This window comes from Dicentrarchus labrax, unplaced genomic scaffold, assembly GCF_905237075.1.
Source record: "Dicentrarchus labrax unplaced genomic scaffold, dlabrax2021, whole genome shotgun sequence".
Taxonomy (NCBI): domain Eukaryota; kingdom Metazoa; phylum Chordata; class Actinopteri; family Moronidae; genus Dicentrarchus; species Dicentrarchus labrax.
In genome coordinates this window covers 5,942,014-5,957,235 of record NW_026136708.1, presented here as the reverse complement: position 1 = coordinate 5,957,235, position 15,222 = coordinate 5,942,014, and the positions used below count along the sequence as shown (strand labels likewise).

The 15,222-nt window shown below is 43.1% G+C and overlaps 1 protein-coding gene across 1 annotated transcript in view; it reads right to left on the bottom strand.

The window, feature by feature from the left end:
- Positions 1-1,781: 1,781 nt before the first annotated feature.
- The window catches only part of ches1 (checkpoint suppressor 1), a 58,571-nt gene continuing 45,130 nt past the window's right edge, over positions 1,782-15,222 (bottom strand). The window contains exons 4-6 of the mRNA XM_051408936.1: positions 14,552-14,610; positions 6,859-6,967; positions 1,782-5,725 (exon numbers count right to left, since the gene is read on the bottom strand). Coding sequence (XP_051264896.1) covers positions 5,167-5,725; positions 6,859-6,967; positions 14,552-14,610 — 727 coding nt within the window. The 3' untranslated portion in view covers positions 1,782-5,166. The remainder of the gene's footprint in view (positions 5,726-6,858; positions 6,968-14,551; positions 14,611-15,222) is intronic.

Here is a 15,222-nt window from a genome sequence, read left to right as displayed (position 1 = left end):
AGTACTTTTACATGTAAGGTAGCAGTTTTTCCCTGGTGCATTACTACTTTTACTGAAGTAAAGGATCTGAATAGTTCCACCACTGGTGCTGATCGTCTTGATGGGTGCATCTGTAATAAAAACGTTTCATTTCAACCACTGAGAAACTGTAATAGCTGCATGACTGCTCTGATTCTGATTCAACTTGGAGGGAAGGCCCAAGCTGGAGCTGTCTGCCTCATGATGGAGTTGCCATGTGGATTTTAATGCCATTCAATTTTACTACCGCATTCAAATAAAATGTCTCTAATCTATCAGAGCATCTACAGTACGTGGGAGTATTTGAATGCTTTGTTTATGTTTCAGGGGCACTTTTCATGTAGTAACGTCTTGCTGCCACAAGAGTGTGATCACACTACATAACAGAACACCAGAAAACAAGCTTCTCCGATTCCCTGACACACACACACACACACACACACACACACACACACACACACACACAGAGACACAGACATGCATCCACTTTGTATAGCAGGCAACTATTTTACTGGTAATTCAATAAAGGGGGGATGTAAGTGAATTTTTGGATGAGCCTCGTCCATAGGTTCTATCTGCTTAATCTAAAATACACCTGTCCTAACTACCAGGGGAGAATTTCCAAAAACAATAAAGCTTTGCAGTAAATGAGAGCTGACAAGAAAAACGTTACCTCCACTTCTGTCTCCATGGAAACTTGCCTCGCTGGTCATTCTGTGGATATGGATGATATAGAGTGGGGAACACACACAGCTCTCTGTGCATCAATCCACTTAGCACTTCAGCGTGTGTCCTCCTCTAAGATGTCACAACAACCGACTTCATTTAATTTATTTCACTGAGAGGAAATTAAAGGCCTTCCTGACACTGATGAGAATATGCCTCTGAATTCACTTGTAACCTTTCATTTCGGGAGAAAAAAAGAAGTGTGAGAAAGATGATTGGAGACTTGTGTCTGGTAGGTGTTTCTCAGGCTGTGAGATGTGATCAAACATAAAGCTGTGTTATCCAAGGCTTGTCGTCGCTACCTTTGAGTCTCGGTAACTGAGTAGTATGATGCCCTCCAAAGATCGAGAGAATGCACACTCCCCCCCCCTTTCTTTGCTGTAGTTGCATAGCAACAGAGGAGCTGCTAGCTCCAGTTGTGTTGGTGGTGGGAGCGCGCTGCACAGGGAGGCACTGGCTCGAGATTAAGCCTGTCTCAGCTTCAATTATGAATGGGCTTCCACTGCCACACGGCTCCAAAATGGCACCACTCAGATTGATAAGGCATTGAGGAACTCTTCTTTGGTACACTTAACTCTTTTACTTATTTCCCTTAGGGGGGGGCTGACTTTGACTTTAATCAGAAGTATTGAACTTAAATGATTAGAATAAGTAAATGAATAATTAACTGGTGGAGGAGGCATGGTTATGATAAGACCCTTGTTGATGGGAATATGTGAGGTTAATGATTGGGGTCAGTCTTAAAGAGTCTCCAATCTCACAAAGCCAGCACTTTACTAGTAAATGGGGATTAGTGTGTATTGCATGCAAGTGGTGAAAAGGATAGAAAGAGCGATATGCTTTCTTGTAAGCCTTTACTACATTAAACTATGAATTTCTGAGAGGGAAAATTGTTAGATTGCTACTTTTGTTAGCCCACATGAACTGCCTACCAGTGATGCTGTTATTAAATGTGTCACAGTAACTGACGTGGGTTATTATTCTCTCTGATTATGGTTTTCGTGCAAAGTCCGTCAAAAGGAACAGCCAAACTAATCTTCTGCAACTTGTATTTTTTATTATTGCAACCAACTGGAAGACAATACATCACATAAACATCATTGCAGTTTTTCAGAAAATGGAAAACAAAATAAAACAACATTTATATATTTTTTGCCACGGTATTGGACAACGTTGATATTTACATGTAGTGATGAAATAGGTCTTGAAATCATTCTTTGGCAATATGATTGCACAATAAGGAGAGAATTGAACATTTACTGAAAAAACCAACACCTGGGTGTACTCTGCATCACATCTCACAGATCAATAACAGTTTTGCATTTTGACATCTCTAACCTATGGCTTTCCAATATTCAGCTCAGACAGTCACTGAAAAAATAATGGCAGTATTGAAGATAATTTTGTCAGAGAGAAAACAAAACAGAAAATGAAAATACGCATAAAAACATCAAAAAAATAAAAAATGGCAACTTTATTTTAGAGCATTTAATTGTGTGTTTGGCAGGTTTGAAAGAAACACTTGTTTTAGGGGGATTTTCAGGCAGTGAAGTATATTTCCTTTGCTTTAAAATATCCCACGTATATTTTATGTGTTGCTCTGTTTTTCCAGGACTCGTAGGTCAGGAGTTCATCTTTCTTGCATGTCACCGAGCGAGTCAGAGGAAAAAAAGGGTTGTTGCTAAAGCAACACATTCTCCCCTCGACATGCCTCTTGCCAGCTGACCACGTTATTAGTCACCACAACAGTCGATTGTTACTGCAAATACAGCAGAGTGCTTGACCCGGGCCGCGGGGGCACTCAGACAGATATCAGACAAGAGACAGATGGCACACAACAAGAACACTGACAGTGTCTCCTTTTAGCGTTTTTTATATGTCGGCATGGATACCATACAAAATGCAAAGCCAGTGATGCATGCTACAGGTGGCAAAATACCGTACCAGTGGATGGGACATGCATTTGTTTGCCCGCTTGGCTCGCTGACAGTCACTCAACAGCTTAAACAAAACCCTTTCCTGACTCTGCTGCTACAACCAAACCCAGCCTATGTTTTCTCCTACAAAGCTGCTTTTTATATGCACTGCATCTCTGCAAGTGGGGGGAAATTAATACTTTAATGCATTCCTGTTTCAGCAAAAGCATGCCGAGTAATGGCAGTGCAGTATCTATATCACTTCTGATGCAAAAATGTCAGCGCTCACTACTGCCCTTGGGAATTTCAATCAAGTCAGTGTTTTATGACACTAAGTGAGGTACACATACACCTTGTAGAGTGGTAAAATATAAAAAAAATAACCTCTGATCTCCAGATTGGGCTCTTGAGATAAATATATGATAGACTGTGTGCAAGCTTGACATCCACAACGGCAGGTAATTCCTTTAATCAAACGGTTAACAATACTGTATGTAAATGCAAAAGACAATTGTCATTTATGCCGTCTCCTACATTCCTCTTTCTTTTCAGTTCAACTCCCAAGTAGCCTTTTTGGAGATATGAGGTTCTCTCAGGACACCTACAAAGTTTCCATGCCCGTCTGATCCATACATTTACACTGAACAAAGCGGATGGAAAATAAGGACACATGTACATTTACACACAGGAGAGAGAAAAAACAATACTGTTATAAATAAAGACAGGTAACGTTCTGTCAAAAACATGTCAGAGACATGACAACAGAGGTACTGAGGGCAGGCAGGCAGGCAGGCACAATGTTAAAGGGTGTGTGTTCCTGGGCACACAAACTCACACACTCTACAGATGTGTTCTGAAATAACACTGGGGTTAACACTGAACACCTAAAAATCACTGTACAGGCAGAAGAAGACGGAAGCCCACCCCTAAGAGGTGATTCAGCTGGCCTACATAGCCTGACCCGAGGCCCAGAGGTGGCGCCCCTCGGGGCCTCTAATTGCAGAGTGATCTCCCACATTCCTCCCTGAAGACGTGTCTTTGAAAGCCCGCTCAGAAAAACAGAACCCAAAAGATTCAATGAAACAAAACAAAACAAAACAAAACAAAAAAAAAAAACAAAAACAAAAAAATCCAATATAATCACGGGTATAAGAATTGGTGGCAAAACTTTTTTTCTTTCCTCTAGGATCAAGGTTTATATGAAAATAAGTCATGCTTCATGCTAAATACATTGTTTATCTTACATGATCTTTGAATAAAAAAGATTTGCTTTTTATCTTATTTACAAGCACCCATGCAATATAACTGAGAAAGTCCTGCAGGTCAAATTGCTTCAATTAAGAAAGGAAAAAAATAAAATATTTTCTAACCTTTTTACAGAGTTGCCCACACGGGACAAATTGCTTATATCTTTATGAGGGTAGAGTGAGGGTAAACAGACACAAACAGAAATCTAAAACCCACAGTTTATGTATATAATTCTTTGACATTGTCAAATGAATAGGAAGGTGTGGTAGCTACTGGTAGCTACGATATCTATACCAGGTGTCTACGTCTATGGACAGAAGTACTGGGGAAGTTTTAGGGACGTTTACATTATGCAACAACAACAACAAAATGAAGGAGATATTGCCTCAGACCCGGCACACTATCCATCTCTATGGTGATAAACATGACCATTTTTTTTAAATTTTAAAATATCTATTCTTAAATACTATGAGTGCTCTTGAAATAAACCATGTCTTTACCCATGATGCTTCTATTATAAGTGGCGTTAAATAATCTTAAGTGCATGAATATATATCACATTGGGTTTTACAATTATTTTGACACTTAAGGTCATTCTCTCCTTGACTACTATGCCTTCTTCTTTTTTTTGTCAGCTGTCGTATCGGCTACATGAAGCAACCTGGTCGCTTATCTTTGGCACAGTCTCACATTTGTGCTCGTGGATGTAGGCGAGTGACGCTAGTGAGCGGCCGAGAGAGCCCCTAAGTCTCGTTAAATCGGCTCGTCTCGTCGGCGCTGCCGTCTTTGCTGGCATCACTGCGAGATTGCTACAGATTCACATAGAAACAAACAGGTAAGACAAACAGCCATCTTCTGTGTTCGTGTACTGTACGCTCCTCAATGTGATTCGGTTTTGTCGTGTTCAACTTGTCCAAATTAGTGACAAAACATGCTTTTTTTTATGGCTTTCATCCCCTTTTAAACAACAAAAACAACAAAGACACATGAGAAATACCCATTGATGTTAGTGTTGCTGAACATGTAGGAAAACATAGATTTTTGATATTGCCACAAATAAGTAGGATTCACCTAATGCCCTGCAGATAGATAGAGGGAGATGAGAAGTGTCCGTTGAGACTAATGCTGTAGTAACGTTACCTGTTGACCTATTTGTGTATTGTATGTGTGTCTGTGTGCTAATGTGTGTGTGCGTGCTTTGAGCTGTATACTGTCTGTGTGTGTTTGCGTGACTATGTACTTGTTCTATGTGTGTGTCTTAGTTTCTCAGGGCCTCTTTCTGCTCCTTCTGGCCCTTGGCGGTGCGGTTTGTGATGTTGTTGAGGCAGGCTCTGACCCCTGCCAGGTGGAGCAGCGACCCCGCCGCCTCCTTCATCTCCTCGTCGTCGCTCTCCGGTGGCTTCTCCACCGCCGCCGCGCGCCGCTTCTTCAGCGGCAGCGTGTCGCTAATGCCCCTCGCTCGGTTTTTGGTCCAGGGCAAACTGCTCCCTGCCAGAGTCCCAGCTCCCGCCCCCGAACTACGTCTCTGTCCGCGTAGGGGCTGCTGGGAAATGTAGGTAGCGGCGGCAGTGGTGACGTGAGAATCCAGCGGGATCTCCCGGGGCTCGGGTTTGACGTCTGACTGGATCTCCACGGCGATGATGTCATCGTCGTCGTCCAGCGGGGATGAAGGGTCGGTGACTTGGGAGGAGCACAGCCTGCTGGGTGATTTGGCGGTGCTGTAAGTGTGGTCGTCCTGGAGGTCCTCGCTGCAGGGCGGAGGAGAGTAGCAGGATGGGCTGTCCTGTCCTCGGCTTAGATAATCTCCCAGGGATGATCTGTATGAAGCAAGGACAGAGAGCGGGAGAGAGAATATTGTTACTCCTGCTGTCACGCTGCCAGCCAGGTGGCCCGCCTGTATACGCTTCACTCCACTGAAGCTGCTCCGGTTTGCTCTGCATTTGGCTGGAAAGCAAGAAAAGTTCAAGTGATAATCTATCACCCTCAAATAGCCCCCTTAGGGCCTGATATGCATATTTCACAGGTCATATTAAAACCTCGCATCTCCGAAAAAGAGTCAGCCTTTCCTATTAGGAATGAGCAGACTCATTTTCAGCTTGCCACCTAGGCATTTTTTTAAATGACAGAGTGCATTTTGAGCAGCTCTCATGCTTCCTAAACTTGCTCAGCACATAAAGGTCTTTGCAAGCTCTAAAGTCAGAGCGACACAGAATGACGACTCTGCAGCAGAGCCATTTAACCACTGTCCACTATACATCAGCTTCCACATTGTATTGCAAGACATATTAGTCAGAAGACACTTCTCTCTGTAAGACATTAAAGGACAGGGTTGTGTTCTGACATCCAATAAATCAAAAGGATCTTCAGCAGCGTGCACTGTCCCCTGGACATTTTCTCCCCTCAGAATGAGAGGGTTAGCATATTAATATCTTATAAGAAAAACATGCACCCCTTACAGTGATCAAATATTCACTGCATACCTTTAGTGAGACTTTGGCTATGTTTAATTCATTATGCAGTGCAGGCCATCATACTCTTATGCTCCTATGATGGATGTGCATGTCCATGCATGCTCCGAATGTTCTTTGAATCATGAGGCCTCTCCCTCTAATAAACCTGTTTGTGTATGTGTGTGTGTGTGTGTGTGTGTGTGTGTGACAGACCGTCATATAAACACACCTGGATAAAATGTTCTGAACAGTAGGGAGCATGTGAATGCCTCTGACTTTTGGACATTATAAAGATGTAATTATGTAAACTGAGTGGAAAATTTTGGTGTGAGGTTTGTTTTGTGTGTGTGTGCTTTTTATGTTTGTTTGAAGAGCAACCGTATGTGTGCATGTGGGTGAGGGTGTGTCTGTATGTCTGTGGGGGAATGTGTTTATGGTGGGAAAGCCCTGCCTGACTTTAATTGTACGGTTGAGGGCAACAGGAGCAGAGGTTTACCCACCTTATGGCCGAGGTTCTGCTCCCCACAGGGCTAACAGGTAGGGGTCTTATCACAGGGAAGGGTGCCTGGCTTCTGACACGGGCGCCATTTTGGATCACACCACGAGGAACTAAAAGAGGGAGAGATCAGAAGACATAAGAATTTCTAAAACCATGTCTACTTTGACCTACTGCTGACCCCAACTGCTAATTAGGACATTCCATGCCATAAAACACAACACCTTAACTCAGGTCCATATATCTACTACCCTCCCTAACACAGTTATCTCCCACACTCTCAAAGTGGGAAGGAAACACAGGAAGATTCTATAAAAACCTGATCGGACCTCGATAAGATGCCAGAGCAGCTCGATGAGCATTCACTGACCATCTGAGGAGGCCAACAGGGCAATATTGATGAGCAAGGCAAGGTTAAATTGAGCGGGAAAGCGTCATAAATGAGTTAAGGCCGCTGCGAATCATTCAATTACCAACGACCGCTGGGCTCGGCTAAATCCAGCCTGTCTGATGCTGTGGGCTGAACAGCAGGCGGCTGGGACTTAAAGAGGGAGACCACAGATTTGAAAATGTGAGAAGTTTTTCTTGTTTGAAACTTAATGAAAACACATTAATGTACTTTCTTTTAAAAGCAATCCACATGGAAAACTCCAAATTCAAAAAGCAAACAAGGTTTAGTTGTTTTGGGGCTTTTTGGCTTCATCAGATAGGATAGCTCGAGAGAGACAGAGAGAGGGGATGACACACAAGGGCTACAGGCCAGACTCAAACCCATGACTGCAGCACCGACGGCCGAGCCCCAGCACATGGGGCACCAGCTCCACCAGCTGACCCACCAGGGCATCCTGAGAAATGTTTTATACATTTATTACAACTTAAGTATTTAAGTATGACCCCAGACAGTTTTCTACTCGTTTTCTCAATGAATTGTCCGTATAATGTCACAAAATAGTACACAGTACAACATTTTCCTCACAATATTCAAATGCCCAAGTTGGCATATTCAAATTGTTGTTTCTTCCGACCAAGACTCCAAAACCCCAAAGTAATCAACAAATATTTACTTCGAAAAGACTGGAACTGTTTTTCTAGTTAGATACATAATTTTCTTTAACTTTTACCAGTGGCACTTTGACTTGAAGGTGAACTGAAGATGAATTAGAATCATGTCACACCGTTCACTGTGAATGTTGGAGTAAAAAATTAAAAAGGGACACTCCGTAGACCTCCAAGATTAGACTGATCGAGCCGTATACTCGGGAAAGAGAAACATTTTAATTTAAAGTTCCCTCTTCCAAGAGTTGTCCATCTGGTCAACAATATCCAGACAGAAAGGGCCCTGGTCAGGGAGGAGAAAGTGGCCACACTGAACAGTTTTCGAAGAAACTGGAGAACCTACCAGAAGGACAACTCTACAGCTCTCCATCTAAGTGCCGTTTCTCTACTGAATAAACAGGCATATGGCAACCCACCTGGAGTTTACCAAATAGCGCTTTCTCTGATCTAATGAGACAAAAATTGAGTTCTCAGGTCTGAAAGCCAAGCATTTCAATTGGCAAAACCCAGGTGCTGCTTATTGCCTGGCTATCACCTGGTGCCACCACACTGCAGCACGACGTTGACACTGTCATACAAATGGAAAATACAGACAGGTCCTCAAAGAAAACGCCACAGAATGGGGAAAAGAGCAATCCAACAACACAACACTGTAAACCACACATCCAGGATAATGGACTGGCTTTGGAACAAATCCCTGAGTGGCCCACCCAAAGCCTGGACTTGAAGCCATTTGAAAATCTGTGGGGAGACCTGAAGATCATGGTTTACCAACACGCCTAATCCAATCTGACAGCTGGTAGACTTAAAGCTGTTGTCTCTGTCAATGCATCTTCTGCGTACTGCAGTGACATTTCACTTTCTGATTTTTACTACATCTGAATTTAAGGAATAGTTCAGCCTTTTGGGAAAAATACTTACTTGCTTTTATGTCAAGAGTTAGACGAGAAGATTGGGCCCACTCTCTTGTGTGTACGCTAAATGTGAAGCTAGAGCTAGCTGCTGTTTAGCTTAGCCTTGGATAACAAATTTTAAAGAACTCATTTTTACAATTCTGTTTTTGTAAGGATTAAACAAATGAGATATAATGAGTTAATTAGTGAGCTGCCACGATGCAGAATATATTTGCCTTTGCACAGAGCCAGGTTAACTGTTTCCGCCAGTCTTCCCTCTAAGCTAAGCTAACAGGCTGCTAAATGTAGTCTCAAACAGTATATACTCTACAGACATGACATGAGAGGTGTCTCTTTTCATCTAACTCTCAGCAGGAGAGCGAATATCAATTTCTTAAAAATGTCTGAATAGATTTTACTTTGCCACTGGATCAGATGTATGTACTGAAAAAAGAGAACTTTAAGAATTAAATTTGTGCTGCCATCAAGATTTAAAATGAACCCACTTCACAAGTAATTCATTTGAGGTTGCAGTGTGTCAAGTGGGATTTCTTAAGATACTGGAACATTTTCTGGTTCAGAACCAACAATGTCTCAGTGTAAAAAAATACTTAGACTAAGAATTAAAATAAACATCAAGTACCACCAAATAAAAGCTTTTCTTATGCAGCTTCAGATTTTCCATCAAGGTCAAAGTCTTGACTATGGTTTCCTACCATGACCGTTTTTATAAATACTAAATGGACTGTGAAAGACCATACGGGAGATATATATATATATATATATATATATATATATATATATATATATATATATATATATATATATATATATATATATGCTTTCAACTCTGGGACAGCTGTGAATCTATATCTACAGTTTTTATTGTCTGTTTTGCAGAAGAAAAGAGAGAGAGACAAGAAGAGTGCATTTGTAGCCTACATCTGAGCCAAAAGCTCTCATTACTCAAGGCAGGCTGCTCACCACAGCCATCCCAGTTCACTAAAACAGCTGTCATTCTCATCTCTAGGGTCAGTTTGCATTTTCGCAAATGATGACCTGCTGTTTGCTTTGTCTACCGCAGAAGCATTTGTTTTGGTGTAAATCCTAAAAACGTTTTACCATAGCATCAACATACTGTAGCTTAAGCTTCTTTTTTAATTCTGGTTTTAAATCTCAGTAAATGTATGATTGATTTTATGAGGAGAAATTTAATCCGGCCCCAGGAACCGCAAGCTCATTACAACATACAAGTTGTCATGGCGAGGCCCCCCAGAAACCCGTCCCGCAACTCATATATTTGGCTCATGTTGTAACACACAGAGATGAATTACGATAGATCTGTTTGTCATTTGTCATTGTTGGTGTGTTTCTGTAGCTTTTCCCCCGGCCGGCTGTGTCCACAGTAATCTTATTGACTCCAGTTAGTGTGGCTCTGCCCCTGATATCTCCAGCTCTGCTCTCCATAACCTTATAAGTAGGTCCCTGCACAGAGTCTCTTTCATAATCTTGATCACTCACTGCATGGTTGTGTGTGTGTGTGTGTGTGTGTGTGACTGTGTGTGTGTGTGTGTGTGTGTGCGTGCGAGTGTGGGCAGTGCATTAGGTCTCCCCGGGTTGATGTGCACCCACCCCTCCCTCCTTCCCCACCTCGCTCCAGTCAGGCTTTGGGTTGCCATAGCAACGGCTCGCCTTCCACATGCCACAGAGTGGTAGATCATGCATCAGCAGAGAAAGTGATAGAGAGAAGCATAGAGAGAGAGAAAGAAAAGGGGGAAAGGAAATACCAAGCTCTGTTTGACACGGCCTCTCATAGCTCAGCGGCACACTCCTGACCACCACTGTTTACCCTGGATACACACACACACACACACACACACACACACACACACACACACACACCTCCATCCTAGCACAAGTGCGGACAACTCTCCTCTTATGTGTGTGCTCTGTATATTCGCCTCCTTGCCTTGCTGTTTGGGTACCTCAGCAAACCCTACTCTTTGTCTTTCTAATTCCGTCCTCTCTTGTTGATTTCTTTCCCTCTCTATCGATCTCGCCGTCATTCTATGTATAGTGGTGACTCATATCTCCGACAGAGCATGCACGCCGTCTCTGCAGGTAAAAAAGCCTGGGACATATGCTAAGGAGGTGAGGTGACAAACTAAGCGGGGGGAAAGAGCAGGCAGCGCTCCCAAAGCCCGTCCTCACTCACTGAGATTGAGCAATACATTTTACAAGCTCGAAGCAATAAAAGGAAAAAAGGAAAGAAAGAAAAATAACTCGGCTTGGTAGCAGAAAGCAGGACGCGCTGAGGAAAAAAAAATGTAAATACAGAAGAGACGAGGTGTCTGTCTGCATCTCTGCCTTTTTCCTGGAGAGAAAATATCTAGTCTGTCTTTTTTCCGACGTCTGCTCAGCTGCTCTGCCTTTCTGTCTGCTTCCTACGTCTTCGCCTGCCGCCCGTCTCCCCGCCTGCCTGTTTTCCAGGGCAAGCGAAGCCCTCAGCCTCCCTCCCCTCTCAGCTCTCATGTGCCGTGTACGCACTCAGCCTCCTCTGCTCTCCTGTTAAATGAGTTCCACATGGCCCTGCAGGCTGCAGTCTCTGCGCGGCTGGCAGAGGAGCGGAGCAGACAGGCACACACACAAACTGGAGTCACACACACAGTCCAAAAGGTTCAAAGGTCACTCCCAGCAGACCTTGAGAACGCAACCGTTTGAAAGTGGCCTCTCACTCAGTCAAAACAGCCCCCTCCTGTCTATCTGCCTGCTTGGCTGGCGTGTGTTAAACTGAGTACAGAGTCTGAGGGGAGGATGCATACTAATGCTGTCTGACTGACTGTCTGGATTGCTGGTGGGCTGAGAACGCTGGCAGTTTAACTGGATGGCTAACCGGCTTGTCTATCTGACACTCCAGCTGAGCGTCTAAGTGGTTGGCTGACTGACAGGTGCTATGACTTTCGGGGGGGGAGACAAAATAAAAGCAACACTTAATTACTGGAACTTAATAAGCCTTTTAAACACAGCTACACGTACGGGTCATATCGGGCTGAATGCTAACCAGCAGAACAACTCTACTCCTACATCCTTCCTGGTTAGATTAAACTTTTAGCTCCTGTATGCAGGTTACCTGAATTCTGGCACATTTTCTAGGATTTCCAAGTCTATTTCCCAAAAGAAATGCTAAAAGATCGAATCTTTTGACCGGCTATTCTGGAAAAGACGATACGGGCTCCTTGGAAATCTTTTCTTTTCTGGAAGTCTCACATTGCTTTGAAAACACATCGATTTTACACATGAAGTTCAGTTTACTCGTCATGAGGAGTTCTACTCTGCCTGTGAAAAGTTGTATAATGTCTTCTGTGGCGCTCAAGGGAGCTTTGTCTGAAAAAATAACAGTAAAACAGGCTTAAGTTACTATTGATAGTGTTTCCATTATTTTGTTCTACAACTGTACAGTGGTGAAGTACTTACTAATATATAAATGTATATGTAAATAAAATATGATGTAACATTTGATTATTATTGAATAAGACATGATTCTTATATATCATTCTGTGTATTATGAAACACCCCAACAGTAACAGACCAGCTAGAACATGAAGCTGTTGGCATCAGTAATAATACTAATGAAAATAATATAATACGTGCATCATTTTTATATTTGAAGTACATTTAGTTGATAACACAACAAATTAGAAATGAAGGTTCTTACTGTATATTTATACTGTAACAATACTTCTTCAACCCCTGCTTTAGTAAAATGCAGTATTAACAGATAAATGTACTTAAGTATCAAAAGGAAAAGTACTCATTATGGTCCCTGTTATCATATATTATCATATTGTATTAATAATAAATATTTTACTACTACCGGGTAGTTTAACTGTCTGTATAACATTATGTATTATTATAGGTTAAATCTGCACAGTAACTATAACTGTAAAATAAATGTAATGGAGTAAAAAGTGCAATATTCCTGTGAAATGTAGAAATATTAAGGAGCATGAAATGAAATGCTCAAGTAAAGAACAAGTGCCGCAAAATGAGTCACTTTGCACCACTGCCCCTTCAATCCAGCTTTTGCAGTAACGTCTGAATTATTAAAATAGCTACAGCTCTCTAACTGTCTGTAGTAGCAATAAAACACACAAACAAACAACAAATAAAAGCTTTAATCTAAAAATCATGAGTAGAATATTCAGAGTTTACTGTTCTGGTAGAGTTGAAGGGTGATCATTTGTAAAATAGATGTAAAACAACAGACGGAAACCCAATATACTGTACGTTTGAACCCTCAAAGTGGTTGTGATGTGCTGATATGCTGCAATTAAACATTTAACAGCTGTGGTCAATTTCCCTATTAACTTGGATACACCCTTCCTTTGCAGCTTGACAGGTAAATAAAGCCTTAGAACAGGTTTCTAAATAAATACAACTGAAATAAGAAGGACTTAAATAAAATAGAAACACTTGGACCGAGCAGATCCCCTATAATTTAGAGCCATTAAATGATGAACTTTGGGGGTGATGATGGGTTGGATTAAGGACACAGCTGCAAGGCATTGTCCTTGTGTTCATCCTGAGCCGGTGCTGGGCCACAGGGAGAGGCAGATTTCAGCCCACATCAGCTCAGAGCGGAGCAGCTCTGAAAGCTCTGGGAACGGGAGATGGAAGTAATAACGGAGGGCACTAACAGCCCCAAACTCACTCTCTCTGGCAGTCTACTCTCCCTCCTCTCCTCCTCTCCCCCCTTACTCCTCTTTTTCCTTGTCTTTGCCTCTGGCTGTCTGTCACAACTTTCCTTCTCCCCGCTGCCTCCAAATGCCACGTTTGGACCATTGTGCACCCTTTGTGCTTTTCAGAAACACATTACACATTTAAAAAGTTTCCCTTTCCCGTCTCTTCCTGTCACACACACACACACTCCAATGGCGGCCTTCCTGACCGTCTCCGTCTATCTATCCGTCCATCTGTCCAGCCCACTCAGACACATCACGCTCAGATTGTGTGCGTCTAGGGGGAGTCCAGGTTTTCAGACACTCTCTCCAACCTCGGCTCCTTGACCATTACTACTCCATTATCAGCGGCGATGGAGGGCGCGCCGCAGACGCCTAATGTATCCATTTCCCCCTCCATTTAGGACTCGGCAGCCCAGTGAGCTCCCGGAGTGCTCCCTGATTGGGATTGAATGTCCATTTAAACTGCCGTCCAGCCACCAGGGAGGAGGTCGAGGGGGGAGGAGGAGAGGAGAGGAATAATGGGAAATACAGGGAAAAGGAGGTGTATAAGACAAAAAAATAAAAGGGAGACTGTATGTTGTGCTGAATGAGGAGAGGAGGCAAGGGGATTGGCTCCCCAGCCTCTGATTGGAAGCTGAGATTTTCTCTCTCTCTTTCTTTCTTCCCCTCCCTCACTTGCTGTGTCTCTATCACTTCTCTTTTCTTTTTTTTTTTTAAACTTTCAAATACGCCTCCGTAGAAAAAGCATTCCTCATCTGGCGGCGAGCCAAGTGTCAGAACTCAGCACTCGGTATTCTCAAGGTGCGCTTCTAAAAAGAGGGATTTGGAATTGAGATGATTGGAGTTGGCACATCCGTAGAGGGAGGGAGGGAGGGAGGGAGGGAGGGGAGGGGGAGAGGAAGCGGGTGAGACAGAGAGAAAGAGCAAGAAAGAAAGACAGGAAGACAGGAACGGGCGGGAGATTACACAAGCATACAGTGGAAGACTTGCGGAGGTGAAACGGTACCTTGTAGGAGAACTCCTCCGTTCTTTCTGAAGAGGGGACTCCCCGACCACAATGGAGGACTAGAGAGGAAAGAAGAAGAAGAAGGGATGGTGTGAGAGACAGAAAGAGAAAACTGGTCAATCATTTGATCATGTTGCAGCAGCCAACCAGCCCAGCAGGCTTCATCACGAGGCAGATAGCAAGGCAGGAATTTGAGCCCATAAGCCAGTGCTTCTGATTATAGTGATTAGATTCCCGGGTGTCCCACTGTTGCCATTATTCCCTGTGATTACCTCGGAGAATTACAGCCTCGCCGCTGTAGTCCATGGGGGTAATTTCTCATGACAACCCCCCACCGCCCGCCACTGGTCCATTCACACACATAAAAAAAATAAAAAATAAATAAAACACCTCATCAACGCACACACATTTAAAACGCACTCATGTCACACAGGCGTGTTTAAGACAGGCGTTCGTACAGTGTGACATGTTAAAACACACGCTTTCACTACATGCTGAAGAGACACAGACACACACACACACACACACACACACACACACACACACACACACAGAGGCACACACAAAGCCCAGGACTCAGTTTAGGTGATCATTGCACCACTAATGAGGGAGGTAATGACGGCATTTCTCACATAGACGGAGACATCTTCACTCACACATACGCACACACA